Raw genomic sequence first — 25,152 nt, 5'->3', positions numbered from 1 at the left:
TATATCAATGATACTTCCTGTTCCTTTGAAGAAAATGTCCTCATGCAACTCTTACCCCTGATCATGGGTCTGGCTGCAAAGTAAGTCCTGATCAAAAGCCATGGTGTGAACTGATTTGCATGCCTAACTGTTCTTTCTTCCGCCCCTCTCCCCAGGGGATTTAAGGGGGAAAACCTTCTAACCAGAGAGACTTTCTTTCCTCTGATAATCAGTCTGACTGGTTGTGCTTTTCACCATGGCTTGGGTCCTGCTTCTCCTCACACTTGTCAGTCACAGCTCAGGTAAGGGTGTCAAGGGCTCACCTTTCATAGGTCTATGTCTTCACAACAAAGCAATTCATACCATTTAAATATGATGATGAGGGTGGATTTTGTGGCATTGGAGAGCAGAGAAACCGTGTTTTAAAAAGGCTTTTGGATCTTTCCCCCCCTTTTGTACAGGTGTCTGGTCACAGCCAACAATCACTCAACCTGCCTCCATGTCTGTGTCTGTGGGGCAAACGGTGAAACTCACCTGCTCCAGAAGCAGTTCTGGTAGCTGGGAGCCCTATTATCGCTGGTATCAACAGAGTCCTGGAGAGGGACCCCGCTTTGTGCACTGCAATGATGCTTGCAGCAGGGGAGAAGGGATCCCCGATCGCTTCACTGCTTCTGCCTCTGGGACCACCGGCTATTTAACCATCACGAACGTCCAGCCCCAAGACGAGGCTGATTATTACTGTGCTAATTGGTACGGCACTGGGAGCATGTGACACAGTGATACAGACTGATGGGGAAGTGAGACAAAAACCTTCCCTCTTACTCCCAAAGGTGGGGACGTGAAAAATATCAGTTTTATCTGTGCTTGGACTGCCTGAGCCACACAACTGGGCAGTTTGAGACGTGAGGTCAGGAGCAGGTACCCCTTTCTGGAGGATTCCTCCTTGTCGCTTCGGTGCCAGAACTCTGTGGGCACCACTGATCTAGCAACCAACCTGTCACATTCTTCATTCTGCCCAGAGCTCTTGGTCATGCCCTGTACATGCCTGATTTCATCTGTTCTCAGAAGCTAAGCAGGGTCAGGCCTGGTTAGTACTTGGATGGGAGACTGCCTGGGAATACTGGGTGCTATAGGCTTCTACCATAGTCTTTGGAGACTGAAGGTTTGTCAACCATCTCCCTATAACTGAACACTATCTCCCGATCTCGTCTGATCTTGGAAGCTAAGCAGGGTCAGGCCTGGTTAGTACTTGGATGGGAGACTCCCTGGGAATATTGAGTGCTGTAGGCTTCTACCATAGTCTTTCGAGACTGAAGGTTGCCAACCATCTCCCTATACTGAACACTATCTCCCAATCTTGACTGATCTCGGAAGCTAAGCAGGGTCAGGCCTGGTTAGTACTTGGATGGGAGATCGCCTGGGAATACCGGGTGCTGTAAGGCTTCTACCATAGTCTTTCGAGACTGAAGGTTGCCAACCATCTCCCTATACTGAACACTATCTCCCGATCTTGTCTGATCTTGGAAGCTAAGCAGGGTCAGGCCTGGTTAGTACTTGGATGGGAGACCGCCTGGGAATACCGGGTGCTGTAGGCTTCCACCGTAGTCTTTCGAGACTGAAGGTTGCCAACCAAGTAAGTAACACAATGCATATGCCCTCAATCTCAAGATCCATGAATGTCCAGCATTCCTCCTGGCATTTGCTCTCCTCTTGTAAATTGTCCCCCCAATCCCCCCTCCCCCCACACACACATACTTTGACTCCCCACCAGTATCCTGATGGAGGAACTGGATGTGAGAAATGGGCTTCAGCACCCCTTGCTATACACGATCCTCACACTGGAAATTCCCCCTGAAGTCCTATTACTGTGAGACAGTCAAGGCTACAGCAATTTCCGGCCACAGTTCCTGGTTTCCCTGGACCACTGGGAGTGATGCCACAGGTGTGTGACTTCACCAGCCTCCCTAAACTGAGGAAAATTCCATCTTTACAAGAAATGGTCATCACGCAAACTTGGGGCACTGACTTGGATCCAGTGTCACACCTTCTCATAGGCCAGGGCCTTGCAAACCCCCTCACAGGGGCCAGATCCGGGGTTGCAGCATCCCTTTTGCCCCGTGAGCAGAGCTCACTGTTCCGCCACATCACCACATGACTTCTAGTTAGATCGAGGGACATGGATGCTCTGGACAGTCGTGTCTTGCCTGGACAACCTGCTGCCCAGCTTTCAGGGATACCAGGCAATAGACACTGACCAGAGCATCCCTGGCCCCCCTCCCCTGATCTAACTAGAAGTCATGAGGCGATGAGGTGGAACCTCATAGTCTGGTTCCAAACAGGGACCAGTTTCTCGTTATGCAGCAGTCACAATTTTGGCAACCACTGTCATAGAACATGTCTAGTAAAACAAACGGGTGCCAGTTAATTTGCAGGACTCTCTCCCCTTCCCCTCCTAGGGGATTTAAACTAGAAGGGGGGAGGTCCTGTCTAGAGAGACACCTTTTTCTCTCAAGAACTCAAACTCCTGGTTTGTTCCACCATGGCCTGGGCCCTCCATCTCCTCACACTGCTCACTTACTGCTCAGGTAAGGGCACGGAAGACTCACCGTGCAGAGGTGCATCTACTGACAGCAAAACAGTTGATATTATGTACATACCATGGGAAATAAGGTATTGAGTCATCTTCTAGAGCAGAGGGGGTTGGCAACCTTCAGTCTCAAAAGACTATGGTAGAAGCCTACAGCACCTGGTATTCCCGGGCGGTCTCCCATTCAAGTACTAACCAGGCCTGACCCTGCTTAGCTTCCGAGATCAGTCAAGATCGGGAGATAGTGTTCAGTATAGGGAGATGGTTGGCAACCTTCAGTCTGGAAAGACTATGGTAGAAGCCTACAGCACCTGGTATTCCCGGGCGGTCTCCCATCCAAGTACTAACCAGGCCTGACCCTGCTTAGCTTCCAAGTTCAGAGGAAAATGTGTTAAAGGCTCTTTTTCCTCCCCTTTTATCAAGGTGTCCATTCACAGGCCATGGTGACTCAACCCGCTTCCCAGTCTGGGACACACAGCGACACTCTCCTGCACAAGAAGCAGTGGTGGAAGCTGGGGCAACTACCTCTTTTTTCAACAAAAACCTGGACAGGCCCCTCGCTTTTTGCACTGCAATGGTTGCAGCAGCAGGGGAACAGGGATCCCAGATCGGTTCACTGCCACCGCCTCGGGGAACGTTGGTTATTTAACCATCACCAACATCCAGGCTGAAGACGAGGCTGATTATCACTGTGCTTTGTACGAAAACACCAGCTGGAGAAAGTTGCACCGTGACACAATCTGATGGGGAAGTGAGACTAAAACCTTCACACTTCCTCCTTAGATCGGGGATCTGGAGAATGCCAGGGAAGGGGGAATAGAATCAGTGCCCAAACTGCTTGAGTCATACAACGGAGTTGTTGCAATATGGTGTCAGGAATATGCAACCTTCTCCTGAAGAAATCTCCCCTTTCCCAGTTCCATGGGATAAAGGAGAGCTGACCAGTTGGGTTGAGACCCTGCACTTGCCCAATCTTCTCTGATCTTGGAAGCTAAGCAGGGTCAGGCCTGGTTAGTACTTGGATGGGAGACTGCTTGGGAATACCGGGTGCTGTAGGCTTCTACCATAGTCTTTCGAGACTGAAGGTTGCCAACCATCTCCCTATACTGAACACTATCTCCCGCTCTTGTCTGATCTCGGAAGCTAAGCAGGGTCAGGCCTGGTTAGTACTTGGATGGGAGACCGCCTGGGAATACCGGGTGCTGTAGGCTTACCCCACAGTCTTTCGAGACTGAAGCTTGCCAACCAACCAAGATGTCAGGTGCAATTCTGACTTGCAAGAAGCCAGCCAGGACCTCATGCAAGCTGTGATGTTGTCCAACTCGGACAGAGTTCACTCCTAAGGAGAGCTGGATTCTGACTTCAAGTGTCTTCTTTGAGTCAGGGAAGACTTGGATAGAATCGTGTTTTACTTTATGTTGAACTTGGGTCTCAGGTATAGAATTTGACTGCCTCTTTCTCTGCTTTTCCCTCATCCCCTTTTTAGTTACCACTAAACTTTTCATTATTATTGTTTAAAAACAACCTGCCTGGTGCTTTTAGAGGTCACTGCCTATCCTTGAACCCCCTTTTATCTTGGCACTATCCGGGGAGGGGGGGCACGAGTGTGTTGTGAAACTACATGTGACAGTGTGGGTGAGAGGGGGAAAGAAGTGGAGCAAGGGGATCAGTCAAGAGGCTGACTTGGATGTGAGCCCAGAGTGGGGAGAAGCACAGATTCATAGAGGGGAATGTGGTCCTTCTCAGAGCCACCCACAAGATCATGACGCACTGTTCATTGTTGCTTCTGTAGTTTGTCACTCTAACCGGGTGGCATTGCTAGGGGGTTGTGGGCCGCACCGGGTAGTGCACACAGGAAGCGGGAATGACACCACTACTGCCCAAAATTTTTAAAACCTTGGTATTTTTGAATAATACCATCCTGTTATATACTATATATATATATATGATATATCATTACATATCATTTGGTGATCGTATATATACAGTGGTGCCTCGCAAGACGAAATTAATTCGTTCCGCAAGTCGTTTCGTATTGCGAAAATTTCGTCTTGCGAAGCGCGGTTTCCCATAGGAATGCATTGAAATTTAATTAATGCGTTCCTATGGGCAAAAAAAGTCAGAACAAAGTCAAATTTGGTTTACAAAGTGTTTATTAAGTGCTCCTTAAAGGCATACATACTGTACAGAGGATTTCAAAAATTTCAAGCACAAAACTTCAACTTTTTAATTTTAAAAATTCGTCTTGCGAAGCACGGCCATAGAAAAATTCGTCTTGCGATTCACCAGAAAAATCACAAAAATGCTTTCGTCTTGCGAGTTTTTCGGTGTGCGAGGCATTCGTCTTGCGAGGCACCACTGTATATAATCGTATCATTTGGTGTGTAATTTCATGCAGAATGCAAGGAAACAAACCACGTTGATGTATCTCTATTCTATCAAAAGTTATAGCCAAAAAAATCAGTGGGGGTGGGGCGATGGTACATCACCATGCACTCTGCCTGGGGCATTACCCAGTGGCAGACCTCCTGAGCTCCACGCTCCGGGGCAAAGGTCCACTATGGCACCCCTGCAGGATGTTGCCACCCCCCCCCCCCGAGTGCAAATCCACTCCTCCCACTCACCTGAGGCTCTTGGAACCTCGTGCAACCGTAAACTGTGTTAGGGAAGCTTCCGGAAGCTTCCCCAAGGCTTTAACCTGTGCTTCTGAAAAAGACGGAAGCACAGTTTCTGACCCATCAGGAGCCTCAAAGAAGCTTCTGCAGTGTCCTAAAGGTTTGCACCTAGGCATTTGACCCATCAAGTATAACAGGAGGTTCACCACTGGCGTTACCCCTCCCACTGCACGGGAGGAGGTCCACCATGACCATGTCACGCTGGCCTCCTGTGCCAGATCATGCAAATCTTAGTGATGCCACTTCTCTAACCACTTTTGGAAATATTTTGCCCTTAAGGGTGCAACTTCTCTTTTTCTAAATCAATAACCAAACAGAAGCGATGCCTGCTGCCTTCAACCTGCAGGGGGAGCTATTAGCTCATCTACCTCCCATGATCATATTACATAAGAATACAAGAACAGCCCCACTGGATCAGACCATAGGCCCATCTAGTCCAGCTTCCTGTATCTCACAGCGGCCCACCAAATGTCCCAGGGAGCACACCAGATAACAAGAGACCTGCATCCTGGTGCCCTCCCTTGCATCTGGCATTCTGACATAGCCCATTTCTAAAATCAGGAGGTTGCGCATACACATCATGGCTTGTAACCCGTAATGGATTTTTCCTCCAGAAACTTGTCCAATCCCCTTTGAAAGGCATCCAGGCCAGATGCCATCACCACATCCTGTGGCAAGGAGTTCCACAGACCAACCACACGCTGAGTAAATATTTTCTTTTGTCTGTTCTAACTCTCCAAACAAAGGGAGGTCACAGAGGTGGCCTGAAAAAAAGGAAGAAAGCTATTTATAATGTCAGATGCACTTTCTGAAACATCTGCAATCCCTCTTCTTTGGTTTGCAAGCCAAAATTATAGAAGGGAAATAAAAAATAAACTATTTCTATTGGCCAGTTAACATAATGTTCTTATTTTCATTTTAAAAAGGTTGGAATTTGAGGCTGCCTGGAGAGCATTGTTCCTTCAGTCAATCTCATTTTTTGCTTAGTAAATGAAGGTAAATCAAGAGGCTGGCTTTGACGTGAGCTAACAGGTATGATTCACCAAGATGTTTGATGAATGCAGAGCCCAGGTGCATAGTGGCTGCTTGGATGAACACAGCCTCTGTGCAAAAGCCAGATGCAAGGGAGGGCACCAGAATGAGGTCTCTTGTTTTCTGGTGTGCTCCCTGGGGCATTTGGTGGGCCGCTGTGAGATACAGGAAGCTGGACTAGATGGGCCTGTGGCCTGATCCAGTGGGGCTGTTCTTATGTTCTTAACTACAATTCCCAGGAAGCCTTGCAGGTCTCTTGTTATCTGGTGTGCTCCCTGGGGCATTTGGTGGGCTACTGTGAGATACAGGAAGCTGGACTAGATGGGCCTATGGCCTGATCCAGTGGGGCTCTTCTTATGTTCTTAACTACAATTCCCAGAATGCCTTGCAGGTCTCTTGTTTTCTGGTGTGCTCCTTGGGGCATTTGGTGGGCCGCTGTGAGATAACAGGAAGCTGGTCTAGATGGGCCTATGGCCTGATCCAGTGGGGCTGTTCTTATGTTCTTATGTAAAAGTCTTGACCCATCAAATGGAGGTGGGGCCAAGGTGTGCCATCACCCTTCCACACATTTATGAGCGGAGATGTTGCCTGCAAAGGGGGTGTGATATGAACACTTTCCCTTGCAGACAAGGGTTTTGAAACACAGCGCCAGTCTTCACCCTCAGAGTCATTTCTGAGATACTTTTGGTCTTCTCAGTGGCAGTACAAGTCCCAAGGCAAGGATGTATTCTCCACATCATGTTCTTCATGTGACACCAATGTGGAGTCAAGAGGACATTTCTGGGGGGAGATCTGTCTTTGGAAGAGGTGGTTAATGTTTGCGCTCCCCCAAAACTCCCACACAGTTTCTTGAGTCCTAACTGGTATCCTTGTAGAGGGATTGGATGTGAGAAATGGGGTTCAGCACCCGCTGCTATTTATTCACTCTAACCCTGCAAGTTCCATTGCATGCTTATCAGTGGCGTAGCTCGAGGGGGTGCAAAGGACTAAGCTTTGCAGGCGCCGGAGCGGGCCATGCAAACGGCCCCTCCCCTTTGGAGCCATTCCGGGCGGTGGGAGCAAAACGGAAGCAAATGCTCTCACCCACCCAGAATGGCTCCAAAGGGGAGGGGCTGCTTTCACAGTGCGTTCAGGCGCCTGCCAAACTTAGTCCTTTGCACCCCCTCGAGCTACGCCACTGACGCCCATCACTCCTGGGATCTGCCAGGTGACAGGCAGATCCAGCCACAGTTCCTGGTTTCCCTTGACCCACTGCGAGTGCTGGTGTAGATGCGACATGACCACCCTGAATGCACTGACGAAATGTCCATCATTTAAAGAAACTGTCACTGTTACCCTACACATCCCTGATCTTATCTGGTCTTGGAAGCTAAGCAGGGTTAGGCCTGGTTAGTACTTGGATGGGAGACCTCCTGGGAATACCGGGTGCTGTAGGCTTCTACCATAGTCTTTCCAGACTGAAGGTTGCCAACCATCTCCCTATACTGAACACTATCTCCCGATCTTGTCTGATCTCGGAAGCTAAGCAGGGTCAGGCCTGGTTAGTACTTGGATGGGAGACCTCCTGGGAATACCGGGTGCTGTAGGCTTCTACCATAGTCTTTCCAGACTGAAGGTTGCCAACTATCTCCCTATACTGAACATTATCTCCCAATCTTGTCTGATCTCGGAAGCTAAGCATGGTCAGGCCTGGTTAGTACTTGGATGGGAGACCACCTGGGAATACCAGATGCTGTAGGCTTATACCATAGTCTTTCAAGACTGAAGGTTGCCAACCATCCAGCCAATTTGAACTCGGGGCACTGGCCTGGCTCCAGCATCACACCTCTTGATAGGCCATGCCCATTACAACCAATGGGTGCCACATCATTTGCATGGCAAGCTCCTCTTCCCCTCCTGGGGGATTTAAACTGGAAGGGGAGAGGCCCTAGCTAAAGAAGCGCATTACCCTCAGGAACTCCACCTCCTTCTGCCTTGCACCATGGCCTGGGTCCTCTTTGTCCTCACACTGCTCTCTTATTGCTCAGGTAAGAGCACAGAAGACCCACCTTGCACAGGTGTCTATACTCCCAGCAAGGCAACTGTCATAAAACATAACATTATTTATGTATCTTGGAAAATGGTGGACTCTGCAATCTTTCAGGGCAGAGGAAATGTGATAAAGGCTTTTGCTTTTCCTTGCTTTCTTGTCTCAAGGTGTCCGTCCACAGGCAACAGTGACTCAACCTGCCTCCGAGTCTGCGTCTCTGGGACAGACAGCAAAACTCTCCTGCTCTAGAAGCAGTGGGGGGAGCTGGGGCAGCTTTTACTTTTATCAGCAAAAACCTGGACAGGCCCCTCGCTATGTGCACTGTAGTGGTTGCAGCAGCAGAGGAGAAGGAATCCCGGATCGGTTCACGGCCTCTGCCTCCGGAGATGTTGGCTATTTGACCATCAACAGCATCCAGGCTGAAGACGAGGCTGATTATTACTGTGCTCTTTGGCACAACACTGGTAGCGTGTCCCACAGTGATACAAACTAACGGGGAACTGAGACAAAAACCTTCCCCACAGTGGGGGAACTGAAATCCTTAAAGAGCTTGAACTTCTGTGTGCTGTGCACTCAAATCATAGAGCTGGGCACTGGGGCACCTAGGGGGCAAATGCCCTGGGGATGCCATGTCTGTGAGGGTGCCATCATCATCCACACACCCCCACTGCTGCAACCACATTCTTCACTTGCCCTCACTATCCAGAGGCCTTCCGTGGGCCTTTAAACATCACTTCTGGTTTTTGTCAGAAAAATGGAAGTTACATTAGAAGGACTTCCAGAGCCTCTGAAGGCCTCCAGAAGTAGCGGGGGGGGGGGGGGGCATTTTCCTCAGTGGGGGGGGGCATCATTCTGTGGTCCTGACCCCAGGAGGCATGGGGACCAGAATCATTACTGGATCAGGGCTAGGGAAGCATAGCCTCAAAGCACGTGTACTCAGGTTGCGGAAACTAAAGACATCCACATCTTTTTAGTGTCCGGATGGTTGACCTCTTGGCCATTTTATGGGCACCACCTTCATTTCCACACCAGATATAAGTTTAATACACAGCATCTGTTCCCCCTCCCTCTGGTGCAGCCGTGCCAGAAACGGACACGCTGAATCCAGTGCGGGTGGGGTGGGGGGTTGATCAGGAGGCTTTGGAGAGAAAAGGGAATTTAAATTGCCTTACCCCTCTGTACACCTCCTGCATTGCAATGCGCCTCCTTGGACCTGCATGTGCTCTTTGGTACATCCTTGAGTAATGCAGAATAATTGAAGGGATGCTGGCAGTTCAGTGGTTCTGAATTACTACCAGAACTCTCTCGGTTGGGCTGCAATCTTAGACACAGTCTCCTAGGAGCAAGTCCCACTGAATTCAATGGCTGGCAGAGGACTGTGCTGTTAGATACAAGCAAGTTTGGGTGTTGTGATGTCACTGCACACCTTCTAGGGACACCGACAGGCCAATCCTATGCTGGCTGCAGGCGACAAAATGACAACCGCTGAATATCATGGGGTTAACAAGCCAGCCAAGGGTCTCCAGCTAAAGGGAACATTGATTCCCTTACCCTGTGTAGCACCCTGCAGCCGTCCTCTCAGATCTGTAGCAGCTCAATAGCTGGTGCAGATTCAAGTAGCCCATGCAGGGCTTTGAGTTGTGTGGGGAGGGGATAGGCTTCAGCAGCAGTCTCTCCTACCACCCCTTCACCCTCCTGGGCCTAAGTGGCATTGAATTAGCATGTTGTGTGTTCCATTAATATTATTTTTATATGAAAGGACTATTTAGCAAATCAGAACTTAAAACAGCTCACTTCCTATCTGTCCTGCGTTACGGACATACATGGCACACTAAAAACATTCTCTCACTCCCTCCCCCCTTTGGCCTTAACTGGAGCAAGTCATGCTAGCACTCGGTCATTTTGACCTGGGAGAAATCAAAGGATTGTCCCCAATACAGGTGTGCGCCACTTAATGACGGGAATACAGTCTCCTATACCTGTTGTTATGCGATCAAGTCATTAAGTGAACATTCAGTCCAATCTATTGCCTTTGACATGTAAATAGACACTCCCTGCCAGACACTAGCTAGCTGCACAGGATACTGAAGACAGACCTTCTTTGCATTAAGAGTCTCTCTGTTGTGAGTGAGTGAGTGAATGAATGAATGAATGAATGAATGAATGAATGAACCTTTATTAGGCATAAAGAAACTGTAAAAGCAAACATAAGCAGTCCTAACCCTGTTTATCAAAAACGGAGTTGTTACTAAATTACTAATAATACATTTACAGTTCAACACATAAAATATCAATTTTTTGACAGATTACATTAAGATTACATTAAGAAGGCTTAGAAATCACTAAAAGTAAAAAAAAAGTCTCTATGTTGTGTAAACAGACACTCTGCTGCAGGCTATAAGAGATGCAATTCCCTCATTAACAGCATTTTTATTGTGCTTTGACCACTGTCATATATGCGGTCCGTCATTAAGCAGCACGGTTGTTCAGCGGCACATGCCTGTACTTAAACAACTTCCTTGATGCAGATTTCTCCTACAGTCATTGACCTTGCTAGGACCATCATTTATTCTCAGTGGAGATGTGAGGTATAAGTATGACCAATTAACACAGAACAGGTTTGCATACCGGGGCCATTCTTAAATTTGGGGGCTTTAAGAAAGGAAAGGGGGGGCGCTCTTAACCAGTTACCGGTCTCTCTCTGGAAGTCGACCTCCTTGAGCAGAGCTTACCATGGCCTGGCTTATCTTTTACCTTGCCCTTCTCAATCATTGGTCAGGTAAGGAAGGAGAAGGTTCATGTCTGCATAGCCAAGACAGCCAATCTGTTTGTATGGTGCAATTATATTTTTGAAAATGAAAGCTATTATACCTCTTTGTTGGGTCTTGTTTTGGAAAGGTGTCTGTTCACAAGCAACAGTGACTCAGCCTGCCTCCGAATTGGTGTCTTTGGGACAGACTACAAAACTCTCCTGCGCCAGAAGCAGTGATGGGAGCTGGAGCAGCACTTTTTGCTGGACTCGACAAAAGTCTGGACAAAGGCCTTACAGTGTGCACTGTAATGGTTACAACAGGGGAGAAGGGATTCCAGATCGGTTCACTGCCACTGCCTCCAGGACCACTGCCTATTTAACCATTACCAACGTCCACCCTGAAGATGAGGCCGATTATTACTGTGGCATTTGGTACAGCAGTGGTAGAACGTTCCACAGTGATACACTCTAATGGGGAACTAAGACAAAAACCTCCAGTCTTCCTCCCACTGGTGAGGAAACAGACTATTTCGAGAGCTGAATATTATTTGTGCCTGAACTGCTGGAGCTGCATACTTCAATGGGAGCCCCATGGTCTCAGGGCACACATTACAAGGACCTTTTTGAAGAACGTGATCTAGATCTGGTCACTGTCTGGATGGGTGATCCTTGGGATCCTGATGAACATTGCCTTGGTTTTCATTCTTGAAGAAATGCAGGTTATAAATAGCAGTTTACATAGAAGGCCCATCTAGTTCTACCTCTTCCTGCAGGGCTGGTGTGCCCACCAACTAATTCATAGAGATTACCCCACACAATCCAACACTGAGTATGCCATCAGTAGAAGCAACGCATCCTGAGTCATTTGTAACTATACCAGCTGACAGCAGATGAACAAGCTTCACCCTGCCCTATCTGGAGATATTTCCAGAGACCGACCTTGCATTGATAACAGGTGCCCCATTAAGCACCCTGCCACTGAACCACATCTCCTCCCCAAAGGGGAAGGCTCATCTTTTCCCCAATGCATGGATTTCAGTATGTAGGGAACCTAGGAAAGTCAGGCCCCAAAGCTCAAAGCAATAGCCCTACCCAAGAAGGTCAAACAATGGGAGTTTTGTGGAGAAGAGCGAGCCCTAGAGACATCTCAAATGAGACTTACTCATGGGTAAGTCGGTAGGATTGCAGCCTAGGATTGTTAAAAATTTTCCTGCTTGAAGAGGTCACTCCTGGTCATAACATCATTGGGTCCTGGCAGATTATCATTCCAAAAAGTGGGTCCTGATGCTAAATGTGCGAGAAGCACTGCTCTAGATGGCGACCCTTGTTCTTCTGAATGACACCTGTTTGGACAAGAACTTCCTCAAATGTGACAAAAATACATTCTCACCAAGTGCATCTGCGACCTCCACCTGTGGCATGCTGCGAAGCATGAAGTACTTTAGTACATTTGTGCCTCTTTCCTCCAGTTCACTGATGCACTGAGACCAAACTCAGTCAACCCCAAATAAGTTTGCCTGAGATGTGAGTCTTGCCCGGCCTCCACAGCCCCAAGTCATCGGCCCTCTTGAGAATTTCATCTCCCTATTTCTTTACTCAGTGTGTAGTTGGTCTGTGGAACTCCTTGCCACAGGATGTGGTGATGGCATCTGGCCTAGATGCCTTTCAAAGGGGACTGGACAAATTTATGGAGGAAAAATCCATCATGGGTTACAAGCCGTAAAGGGTATGTGCAATCTCCTGATTTTAGAAATGGGCTACGTCAGAATGCCAGATGCAAGGGAAGGCACCAAGACGAACATAAGAACAACCCTGCTGGATCAGGCCATAGGCCCACCTAGTCCAGCTTCCTGTATCTCACAGCGGCCCACCAAATGCCCCAGGGAACGCATCAGATAACAAGAGACCTGCAAGGCATTCTGGGAATTGTAGTTAAGAACATAAGAACAGCCCCACTGGCTCAGGCCATAGGCCCATCTAGTCCAGCATCCTGTATCTCACAGTGGTCCACCAAATGCCCCAGGGAACACATCAGATAACAAGAGACCTGCATCCTGGTGCCCTCCCTTGCATCGGACATAGCCCATTTCTAAAATCAGGATGCAAGTCTTTTGTTGCCTTGGGTGCTCCCAGATACATCTGGTGGACCATGGTGAAATAAAGGAAGCTAGACTAGATGGGCCTTTGGCCTGATCCAGCAGGGCTCTTCTTATTTTCTCTTTCAAAATGGCAAGGGAGGGACGGCTTCAATCGTCATTCTTTAGGACAGCTCCAGTCAATCAGAACAAAAAAAATAAGCCCTGACCTTTTTGAATTGCTAGAATTTGTGTATATGTTCACGCTTGCACACATCTATAAAACCAGGACTGGGGAAGGTGTTCAAGTTCTTACAATACCAGGAAAGTCGACCGACTCACCCACAAGCATTTTTGCAGCAGTAAGTGTGTGCCCTTGATGGGAGAACCACAAACAACCTTTACTTTTCCTCCCCAGAGCAGGGAATTGAACAGCTGAATTCGAACTGTGAACGCAGGGTTAAGCCTAAGACCTCCTGAAGCCTCCCCCTTGCCAGACTCTGTTGCTTCCATTCTCCAATATTGTTACTCAACACTCTCCTCCCTTCACATCCCCCCTTCCTCTGTCCCCCTATCCTCCCCCCCTCTTCCAATCCAGGGAGTGGAATGAGAAGCAGGAACAGTGGAAACAGATAGGTGAAGAGAGATGGGTACCCCCCCCCCAATCTGTTGCCTAAGGCAACTGCTTCAGTTGGCCTCATGGATGAACCAGCCTTGCCTTAAAGAATTTATTCCCCATGTTCTTTGGCTTTGCAAAAAAACAAATTGACATGCAGAATCTATTAGGGATTTACAAAAGGAGAGGAGATTGCCCTACCCAGTTATCACCTTGCTTTGGAAGCTCCAATTCCTTTTGAGAACTTACCACTAGGCTGGGCTCTGTTTTTCTCTTTGCTCTTCTCAATTACAGTGCAGGTAAGGGAATGGAGGCCTCGGTTTACAGAGGGGCAGCTGCTGATATATAATCCTAAGGCTAATGACAAAGCACAAATGTTTATGTGGCCAAATCTCAGGATTGTTATTCAACCACAGGTTTGGTTTCCCTATAGAGACGGAGCTTGTATGCTAAATGAATTTTTTTCTTCTTCTCAGGAATGGGATTGCTGGAGAAGGAAAATAGCCATAGAGCCAGAGCCAGGATGGTGTAGTGGTTTGAGAGTTAAGAGCTGGAAGATCTAGGTTCAAATTCCTGCTCAGCCATGAAGCGTCCTGGATGACCCTGGGCTAGTCACTATATCTCAGTCTTGCCTACCTCACAGGGCTGTTGTGATGACAAAAAGGAGGGGGAGGAACCAGGTACATACACACACACCCAGCTCCTTTGAGGAAGGGCAGTATAAAAATGTGAAAATAAATATTTGCCCCTATGGGACCTTCAGTCCATTCATGACAAATGCATCAGAAAAATGTACCTCTCCATGGTTCGAGTGCTGGTTTCTGGGAAACCCAGGCTCACATTCCCTGGTGTCATGGCCAAGTGGGGGAGTTCAATGGTAACTCCAGTGCCACTGGTGGCAAAGGGGTTCCCAGGTTCAAATTCCTCCTTACAATAATATTTGGAGAACTAACAGATGGCAATTCCACCAATCCAAGGAAAAGGTTATATTTTCCCACCAAAGAAAAATATAACTAGAAAATTTATTTTAAACCCCCATAAAACTGAATAAACCCCCCCATAAAATTGAATAAAAAAAAGAGAAAAGTGTTTCTCCCCCAACCTCAATATATACTCAGCAGATAATAGCACAAATCTTACCAGCCTCTTACAATAGTAAGAATTTTATAAAACAGCTGATAAAAGGCAAACCCCAATGCTATAAAAACCTCACCACTTCTAGCTCCACCTCTGACTAGTCAAAACCCAAATAGAAGCCATCATCCCCCTCCAACTAATGGTCCTAGGAGTTGTACCACCATCCATCATAAATCTAAAAGAAAGAAGCCCAAGAACTCTACTCTCTGGGGAATTTATTTTCCCCCTAACAAGGTATCATTCTGTTTCTAATCAGTAGCACTAATCCTCACCTGAGATTTTACACATGAGGAGTCCTAACCAAAAGATTTGTGCACAGCCCTACTAAAAACCAGGAAAGAAAGAAAGAAAGAAAGAAAGAAAGACACCAGGTTGACTGGCTAGCTGAAGATCTTCAGGTCCTGAGATGGCATGCTAAACTCCTCCATCCCTTCTTACCTTACAGCAACTGTTACACTGCACATGCCTGATCTTGTCTGATCTCGGAAGCTAAGCAGGGTCAGGCCTGGTTAGTACTTGGATGAGAGACCACCTGGGAATACTGGGTGCTGTAGGCTTCTACCATAGTCTTTCCAGACTGAAGGTTGCCAACCAACCTTACCTTATGGTGCACCAGTTACTGCCCCTACCACTTCTTCTCCTACTCCCTGGATTTTAAAAGGAAGAGAAGAGAGTGCTGGTCTAGAGTGTTAGGACCTTCTCTCCACATTTCCTCTACTGCTCAATTCCCTTTTTCCTTTTGGAATCTAAAGGGGAGGAGGAAGTGTGAACACAGGCAGGTAGATGGATGTGAGAACCCCACAAATCTGCTGCCTGGGGCAATGGTCACTGGCTGCAATCCTATCCATGCTTACCTGAGAGTAACCCCCCATTAACTATAATGGCACTTACTTCTGAGTATACATGCTCTCAGTCAGCGTCATGGATGAACCAGCTCTGCAAAATCCCAGCTCAGTCATGAGACTCAGGCTGTAATCCTAACCATGTTTTCCTGAGAGTAAGCCCCACTGAACACAATAGGACTTACTTCTGAGTCGACCTGGTTAGGTTTATGCCCTCAGGCTGCAATCCTAACCACTCTTTCCTGAGAGTAAGCCCCACTGAACAAAATAGGACTTACTTCTGGGTAGACCTGGTTAGGATTGTGCCCTCACTCATGGGTGACCTTTTGCCAGTCACGGTCCCTATTTCAACCCCACCTACCTCGCAGGGTTGTTGTAAGCATGGAAATGGGTTGTAATCATGTCAGTTGCTGTGAATTTCATGGAAGATTAGGGTATGTACAAGACTCACACATCATATTTATTTTGCTATATTTATTTTTTAAAAATTTAGACTCCCCCTTTCGTTTTCTGCCCTGCGGTTTCCAGGGAAGCTCAGAATCCAAAATGAAACCACTTCGAATGAAATCAATACCATCAGTTAAAACAAATAGTCTTTAAAACAAACAAATGCAGAATGGTTACAGCAAAACAGGCAGGCAAGAAACCAGTAAGGAGATCAGGTTCCTCTTTACTCATCAAAAGTTTGATACGATGCAATGGTTTGAACTTGACACCTACGGGAACAGAAGGGCTGATGCCAAACAAGTGCCTCTGGAGGGTGTGTGCCGCAATTGAGGTGCCACCACAGATAAGGCCCTGTTGCCACTTGCCCGACCTCTGAAGGTAAGGACTCTGGAGAGCAGCTTTTCATGATGCCTGTCTCCGTCAATCTCCCACCGTTCCTGCTCCCCGGATTTGAAAAGGAAGAATGGAACAGAAGAGGAAGTACGGAGGAGAAAAAGAATAGTGGGCTAGAGTGTCTCCAATGTGGCTTTTCCCTTCAGAGGCTGAAGCCCTGGGACAGAAATATGTATGATCCCAAACATCTCTAGCAGCTGGTTCACCAGCCACAGCTATCAATGTGCAAGTTATTCGTTGGTAGCCCCACCCGGCCCAGAGGATTGGCAAAAGCTTCACATTTGGAAGGAGACCCAGAGCGAGAGTGGTAAAAAAAGTCAATGTATTATTATTATTTTTTTGGTCTAGAAATAGATATTTGCAATTCACTCAGCTGCCTTTGTTGGGGGACGCTGCTTTACTTGGAAGTATTCACATCGCTTATGCTTCATGGTCAGCCCGTAAGAAGGAGTCATGTCCACCTTCACCCCGGCCTGGACGCTGAACTGCAGCTGCTGGAGCAAAGTGGTCAAGAACAGGAAGACCTCCAACCGGCCGATGGTCTCTCCGATGCACCTTCTCTTCCCCATGCCGAAGACCAGAACTTTCTCACTCTCATCCTTGTTTAGGTCTTTCCCGTTGGCCATAAGGAAACGGTCGGGGTTGAAGGAGAAAGGGTCCTTCCAAAGCTTCCTGAAAGGAGAAGTGCGTTGTTAGAGCATGCTACCTTGCTTCCTCGGGCATGTCTCTTTCAAAGACAGGTCATCAGGGCTGGCCCAGTCATGAGGCTTACTGAGGCAAGTGCCTCAGGTGACAGGTTGATAGGGAACGCTCTCTCTCCATTCCTCATATGTCCTCGAGTTGTAAAGAAAGAGCAAAAGAACATAAGAACATAAGAACAGCCCCACTGGATCAGGCCATAGGCCCATCTAGTCCAGCTTCCTGTATCCCACAGCGGCCCACCAAATGCCCCAGGGAGCACACCAGATAACAAGAAGACCTCATCCTGGTGCCCTCCCTTGCATCTGGCATTCTGACATAACCCATTTCTCAAATCAGGAGGTTGCGCATACACGTCATGGCTTGTACCCCGTAATGAATATTTCCTCCAGAAACTTGTCCAATCCCCTCTTAAAGGCATCCAGGCCGGACGCCATCACCACATCCTGTGGCAAGGAGTTCCACAGACCAACCACACGCTGAAAATATCTCAGGCACATTTATCCTTAGCATCTTCAGAGTTCTGGAGAAAGATACATGTGTGTAGGTTCACAGTGGTTTCAATGCTCGTGTTACCCTGATGAGGAGGCTAAGAATAGATATGGCTGACCTGCCTGTGTTTATCTCTTTCTTGCACATAGGGGTGAAGTGGTGAATTTTAAAGTGCAGGAGCTTGTCATGATGCTCCCATGCACCCCGCCATGCTCCACTAAGACTATACAACCACAAAACTCAACTTCACCCCATAGTGTTGCTATTTGCACAATATCATAGCATTAATGTAACATGAGCTCAATTCTGTCTCTAAGGTTGCCCTTGGGAAAGGGGATGACCTTGGCATTAATCAAAGCCCCTAGGCAAATTTCTCAGTTTGTCTCTTGCTGAACCAGATGCTTTTCCCCAGCTCAAATCCTTTGAAAAAAGTTTCATAGGCATCTCCAGATGGTATCACCATTTCTGTTGTAGGAGAAGTTTTTCCTGGTCCTCTCTCAATTACATACCTGTATAAACATACAGAAGTGAGCTCACAGATGCTAAGATACTTTGCAAATAGCAATAGAATTGGGATTAAGTTTTGTGAACTTGATTTAAATGGATGGAACATGTCTAGCCTTGCAAGGTCTGGAGGTACTTACTCATCATGGTTGACCTGCCACTGGTTGACAAAGACACAGGTGTCCTTTGGGATGTAGTAGCCATTCAAGGTGGTATCTCTGGTTGTGCTGGAAATAGGACACACATTTATTCATTTCAAAAGCTCACAAAGGGGTTGTAGGAATGAAAAAAAAGGAATTGTTTGAAGACTGTAGCGACTACCAACCCAATCCTATGCTTGTCTACTTAGAAGTAACTCCCATTAAGTTCAATGGGATCTACTCCTAGGTAAGTGTGGATAGGATTGCAGTCTCAGACCAGGAAATGTTAGTCATAGATAACAAGCCAGGACTTGTGTTCAGTTTCTAGAAAGCTGCATCTCACTTTCCTCTGGCAAAACTATCTACAGAACTTCCAACTTTTCTCCACTCATGAGGACTAGGAACTTGTTTCTTTTACAAAACTCAAAAAGGTTCAATCCTTGTCCGCACAGGGTAACAGATTCTGTAGGCGTAAGTAAGCACCCTGGACGGCACCTATGATAAAATCTGACTTGACGTGAGCTTGGACATCAGAATCTGTGCATAAATTCTCTTGGGACCCCCAGAGCTTACCAGTGAGGGATTGTGAAAGGTAGGTAGGAGGTGTGTCTAAACATCTCCAGGATAAAGGCTTCTGTGTAGGGCAGCAAGGTCCGGTCCGAAATCCGTGGCTTCCGCTCCCTGCCAATGTTCTCATCTGCAGGTTGGAAAAGGGAGAGAGATTGGATGGCAGCCTTGCAGAAAGCTATTTTAGCTCCAGAGACTTGGGCTTACCTATTTCTTCGTGAATCTTCCTCTGGATTTCTGGGTAAGTTACCAGATACATGAGACACCAGGACAAGGCGGTGGTCACTGTGTCGAAACCTAGACAGATGGGTGCAGAAGGGTTGTATTAGGCACCAGAAGAGATGCAGGCCCAGAAAGCTTCCAAAAATCCCTTCTGCTCAATCCATGTTTTCTTTTTAATGGCTGTTCCTCCAAATCCTTCTCCAGTGACAATAGGAAGGACCACCAGCTCCTATGTGAACTTGCCCAACTATTAAGACATTCGTCTTCAAGAAAGGGAGGAGGTGGACAACAAGTGGTGAGGTTTTTTTTTGACAGGGATGGACAAGGGGAGTGTAGCTCAGTGGTGAGAGCACCTGCTTTGCATGCAGAAGGTCCCAGGCTCAATCTCTGGCATTCTCAGATAGGACTGGCAAAGACCTCCATCTGCCTGAGAACTTGGAGAGCTCCTACGCCTTTTTGACACCAATGACGACATCTCTCTAGTACCAAGCATGCTGTGGATGCCCAGTTCTGACAATGGTTTACCCCATGAGAAATGCCCTTACCCGCTCCAAAAATGTCATTGACAAGATTCACTACTTTCCCAGGTGGAAGCTGAAGCTTAGCCGTTCGGTCTGACTTCTCCTGGCTTTGATCAATAAGGGAGTCGGTGATGTCCCGAATGCTGTCCTGAGAAGAGATGCAATTGGCTCACATGATCTAGTCAAAGCTGGTCGAAGAGTAGTGTAGGTTTTGCCCCCCAGAACTTGGGCACCTGGTGCCAGCATTGCCCATCACATTAGCTGCCAAGGGTCTCCTCCGTGGATTTGAAAAGGAAGAGGGTTTGACTCAGAAGAGGAAGTGTGAAGGAGAAGAGCTGGCTGCATCATTGGAGACCACCAACTTCCTCTCTTCCTCCATTCCAATCATCATTTTCATAGCCAGGCAGCAGGAGAAAGAGGATCAATGGAGCCAGGGGCCGGTGCACCACTGAGTCAGAGGGGCAGCATTTGACTGACCACCTTGGGTGCTTTGGACTGGCCCTGATCTTCATGGGATTTTGATAGGTACAGCTGAGCATACAAAACCCCCTTTTTCTGTAATTAAAATCCTTTGTTAGTAATCCATTGTTAATGATTAGCCCCCCCCCCTTGATTCAGCAGTGACAGATAGTGACCTCTGCATCCTGTGGTGGGGGGAGGAATTTTGGAAGGTCTCCTCTGTGTAAACTGTTACCCTGCACGTGCCTGATCTCGGAAGCTAAGCAGGGTCAGGCCTGGTTAGCACTTGGATGGGAGACCGCCTGGGAATACCGGGTGCTGTAGGCTTATACCATAGTCTTTTGAGACTGGAGGTTGCCAACCATCTCCCTATACTGAACACTATCTCCCGATCTTGTCTGATCTGGGAAGCTAAGCAGGGTCAGGCCTGGTTAGTACTTGGATGGGAGACCGCCTGGGAATACTGGGTGCTGTAGGCTTCTACCATAGTCTTTTGAGACTAAAGGTTGCCAACCATCTCCCTATACTGAAAACTATCTCCCGATCTTGTCTGATCTGGGAAGCTAAGCAGGGTCAGGCCTGGTCAGTACTTGGATGAGAGACCGCCTGGGAATACCGGGTGCTGTAGGTTTATATCATAGTCTTTTGAGACTGAAGGTTGCCAAACTCTGTGTAAGGGAATAATCATTCTCTTACCTAGGGGTAAGCTTCTGCAGCACAGATGGGTCCACTCAGGCCTGTGACAGCTAAATACCTGTCATAAGTCTGCATGCAACCACACCATAAGAGTGGATCTGGCAAGGGGATTCCTGAGATCCCCCCATCCCTTGCCCCATCTATGTCCTGCCCCAACTGGTTTTGCCCCTTTTCCACCTCCCCCACCACTTGCTCTGGTGATTGGCAGAAGAAGCTCCAATGCCTTGAGGAAGGTACAGGTCTTCCTGCTAGTGCTTCAAGCTGTATAATGCACTGACTGGTATGGACTGTTTTACGGGCAGCCAACGCCGAATACTCACCATGGTTTCACAGTAGATATAAGTTTGAGTCCTGTAACATACAGGTAACAACAACATCATGGTGGCCACTGGGCAGTAGATTAAAAGGAACCAGGAGCTGGAGAAAGATGAGCATCTCAAATCTATACAAGACTAAACCTGGAGGTCCTCCATTCACCTTACCTTATTGAAAGTTGTGTAGTGCTCCTGGACTATTTTCCCCAAGAAGGTCACGAAGCGTTGGTTGAACTCCTTAAACTTCTTCATGCTTGGGAGGTATTGCAGCACGGGGATGAAATCGGCAGGGTTCCCTGAGGCAGCGGTGTCCCCGAACTCCTCGCTCTGATTCACGATGTCAAGCAGTTCCTGGTCCTCGTGGTTGTACCGCTTGCCAAAGCACATGGCGCACACGACATTCGCCACCGAGATGACCAGGTACCGAAAGGGGTCGAACCTCTTCTTCTCACGCATCACCTCTTGCAATTTCTGGATCAGGCAATCCGTTTCTTTGGAGACGTGCTCTTCCAAAAGGCAAGTGGAGGAGGAGGTGGGACAGGGGGAGACTGCAAAGTTTTTCAGGGCGTTCTGGGCCAGTTTTCGGCGGGCAAGCCACACCTCTCCAGAATCGGTACCGAAAGAAAGGCTCTCACCATCAGCCACGTGACGGAAGCTGTAGAGGTCAGGACGCCCCACAAAGTCTCCTCCTTGCCTCACCAAGGCCTGCTTGATGGTTTCCAGCCCGCTCAGCACCAAGACCGGTCTTGTGCCAATGTGGACCATCATGATGTCTCCATATTTCTGCCTCATCTGTGTCAAACTCAGGTGGGGGTTCTTCCCTATTTCCACCATATTGCCGATCACCGGGTAAGCGATTGGCCCCGGGACCTTCTTTAGGCCTTGGGGGATCTGCTTCCAGAAGGATCGGATGCTCATGAAGACCAGACAGAAGACAATGATGGCCACAAGGGCTTCTGCGGCAGACAGAACAGCCAGGCTTCCCAGCAGTGACATTGCGACCTTCAGTATTATGGGCCTGGGGACTCTTCTAAAATTAGACAAAATATAGACCTAAGTATATACCAGGGGTGGCCAAACCGCGACTCACAAACCACATGCGTCCCTTTGATATATAATGTGCGGCTCTCAGAAATATGTTGACTGAATTCCATTTTGCATTGCAATTAATATCAAAGGTAAATAAGAACTGTTCAAGCTTTATTATTATTTACTGGGTATAAACCGAGTCCACCGGATTGTATACGTTGAATGTTCATGGTGAGTGACAGCCTGATCCTATGCTGGGGCAGTGCCGGTGGTCCATGCTTTTGGGTGGTGAACCCCTTTGAAAGAAGGAACTTTTTGACATTCCTTCACTAAGTGAAGTCTTTTTGAAGTCTAAGTGAAGAACTTTTTCTAAGTGACATTCCTTCACTAAGTGAAGTCTTTTGAAGTCTAAGTGAAGAACGTTTTGACATTCCTTCACTAAGTGAAGTAGTGAAGGAATGTCAAAAAGTTCCTTCTTCTTCTTCTTCTTCTTCTTCTTCTTCTTCTTCTCCTCCTCCTCCTCCTCCTCCTCTAAGTGGAGAACTCTTCATTTGAAAGCACTAATATAAATTTAGTGGGCGGGGGGCTGCTACTGAAGTATCTTATTAGCTTATCTATGAGTCTCTCCTGGCTTGCTTAGAACATTGACTTATATCAACTAATAAGATCCTTACTCTTAATAAGACTCTTTGGGCACAAGCCTAACCAGATCTACTCAGAAGTAAGTCCTATTTTGTTCAAAGGGGCTTACTCTCTGGAAAGTGCGCTTAGGATTGCAGCCTTTAGTAGTTTCTAAGCTTTGTATAGTTGAACTTACAGCAACTGTTACCCTGCACATGCCCGATCTCGTCTGATCTCGGAAGCTAAGCAAGGTCAGGCCTGGTTAGTACTTGGATGGGAGACCGCCTGGGAATACTGGGTGCTGTAGGCTTATACCATAGTCTTTTGAGACTGAAGGTTGCCAACCATCTCCCTATACTGAACACTATCTCCCGATCTTGTCTGATCTCGGAAGCTAAGCAGGGTCAGGCCTGGTTAGTATTTGGATGGGAGACCGCCTGGGAATACCGGGTGCTGTAGGCTTATACCATAGTCTTTTGAGACTGAAGGTTGCCAACCAACCAACACCTCCTGAGGATGCATGCCAACAGCTGCCCCCTGATGATATGCCAACCTCTGGCTCTCCCCATCTCCAATGTTTCAGCTCACCCCTCTTCCCCTCTCCACACTCCCTCTCTGCCCTTCTTTTCCTTTTCCAACCCAGGGAATGATAGGAGGCAAGAAGGAAGACAGAGATGGGTGCCCCACTAATCTGCTCCCTGAGGCAACCGCTTCAGCTGACCTCATAGATGTGCCGGCCTTGAGTGGGGCTTCTTCCCAGGAAGGTGTGCATAGTACTGTATCCTCAGTAAGAAAATACCTTTGTGTGTGAATCAGATGAAGAATCTTCCAAAGGAGTCTGGAACTCTGCTGCAGCCGTCACAGTGTGGCTGTCTCCCTCTTCTCTTCGCTATCTCTGGATCTTTCTCTACCACAAGTTGACACGGTATACTTTCCCAGCTGGTTGATCTAACAGGTCATTTTATACACTGTGCTGTGTTTGTGTGTGTGTGTGTGTGTGTGTGTGTGTGTGTCTTAATACAGTTCCACCTCCTCTTCCACAGCCAAATCCGATTGGATAAATAGCAAGCACTGGCTCCAACCCAAGGACAATACCCAAGTCCTTGGGATTTTCATGAACTCAGGTAATGTATCCCCCCATCAGACCAGTCATGCTTGTTGGCAACCTTCAGTCTCGAAAGACTCTGGTATTGCGCTCTGAAAGGTGGTTCTGGAACAGCGTCTAGTGTGGCTGAAAAGGCCAATTCGGGAGTGACAATCCCTTCCACACTAGTCATGATTACCAAGCATATTCCAGCTGGTGTTTTGTGACAGCTCACTTTGGGACGCCACACTGAATCTAATTGAACCATTGCACTTTAAACGAAGCAATCATTAAAGAATCATTAAAGAAGCCATCCATGGACAAAATCCATTGAGGAAATTCATTCGTTCTTCTGTGTTCGCATAAATTTGTAGCTGTGACCCAAAGGATGGGGGAGGCAAAGAGCAACACTCCCATCCGGTAAAACAGAATGAGCCCAAATCAAATTCATTGATGTTTTCCTCTGAATGCTAATATCCAGCCATACATGATGCAAGGTCCCCCAATGCTTCTGAAAGGTGCTGTTAGGGAAAGAGCTGGCTGCAGGCCAAGGGGAGTAGGGCCTAGTAGTTGGGTGCCCTTCAGGGAGAAAGCTAGAATATAAATCTAATAAATAAATAGTGGTTCAGATTACAGAAGGGGAATTAAGGTGTCTAACTATCAGGATAAAATAAACACAAAAAATCAAGGAGAAAACTGAGCGTTCATCGCAGGTGCTTAAGGGTGCAATCCGAACCAACTTTCCAGCACTGACTTGGCCTCAATGCAGCCCCAAGGTAAGGTAACAAACATGCCCTTGCCTTGCAGAGGCCCCCTTGACTGCCTCCCCATTGCAGGATGCAGTGCACACCACATTGGCTGACAGCTATGTCAGTGCTGGAAAGGTGGTTAAGACTAAGCCCTAAGTTTGCTAAATCTCTAGTGGGAAGGAGTTCCATAAACTGGTTGGGGTGGGTGCATAGTGATTCTGAGCGGCTTCTGGCCTCATAAGCTGAAACCGACATCTTGCATATTGGGGAAGTACTGCCTCAGTTAAAATCAATGGGCAAATGAGTTGAACCTTCAGGGCTGGTTCATCCATGCAGCTCTTTTGGGCAGTTATCATTGGCAGGAGAGATTTCCATCTATCTGCCCGTTTGCCTTCACTGGTCCTCTCTCTCCTACACCCTACTCAAAAAAGAAAGAGAATAGAGTGGAAGAGTACGGTGGGTGGGTCAGAGCATCAGAGCATGCTCTAGTA

General features: G+C 47.6%; 2 protein-coding genes, 1 non-coding gene and 2 pseudogenes across 3 annotated transcripts; 4 read left to right on the top strand and 1 right to left on the bottom strand.

Annotated features, from left to right (window-relative positions):
• The first annotated feature begins 206 nt into the window (after positions 1–206).
• On the top strand, positions 207–8,795 carry LOC136634450 (uncharacterized). The gene is made up of 4 exons (XM_066609968.1): positions 207–281; positions 441–747; positions 3,151–3,296; positions 8,470–8,795. Exons 1-4 carry the CDS (start codon positions 236–238, stop codon positions 8,793–8,795), a joined length of 825 nt encoding a protein of 274 aa, XP_066466065.1. The 5' UTR covers positions 207–235.
• Positions 7,740–7,862, top strand: LOC136634757 (5S ribosomal RNA; annotated as a pseudogene).
• Positions 8,796–16,929: 8,134 nt separating the features above from the next.
• LOC136634264 (cytochrome P450 1A5-like) lies at positions 16,930–22,174 on the bottom strand. Its single transcript, XM_066609700.1, has 6 exons — positions 21,347–22,174; positions 19,734–19,857; positions 19,174–19,263; positions 18,973–19,096; positions 18,400–18,486; positions 16,930–17,236 (listed from the first exon to the last, which is right to left on the bottom strand). Exons 1-6 carry the CDS (start codon positions 22,172–22,174, stop codon positions 16,930–16,932), a joined length of 1,560 nt encoding a protein of 519 aa, XP_066465797.1.
• On the top strand, positions 19,515–19,587 carry TRNAA-UGC (transfer RNA alanine (anticodon UGC)). Its single transcript has one exon. It is a non-coding gene; the product is annotated as a tRNA-Ala (tRNA).
• An 844-nt stretch (positions 22,175–23,018) lies between the features above and the next one.
• On the top strand, positions 23,019–23,138 carry LOC136634628 (5S ribosomal RNA; annotated as a pseudogene).
• The last annotated feature ends 2,014 nt before the right edge of the window (positions 23,139–25,152 follow it).

Source organism: Tiliqua scincoides, chromosome 14, assembly GCF_035046505.1.
Source record: "Tiliqua scincoides isolate rTilSci1 chromosome 14, rTilSci1.hap2, whole genome shotgun sequence".
Classification (NCBI taxonomy): Eukaryota; Metazoa; Chordata; class Lepidosauria; order Squamata; family Scincidae; genus Tiliqua; species Tiliqua scincoides.
Note: the sequence above shows the minus strand (reverse complement) of the source record. Positions and strands in the feature narration are given on the sequence as shown.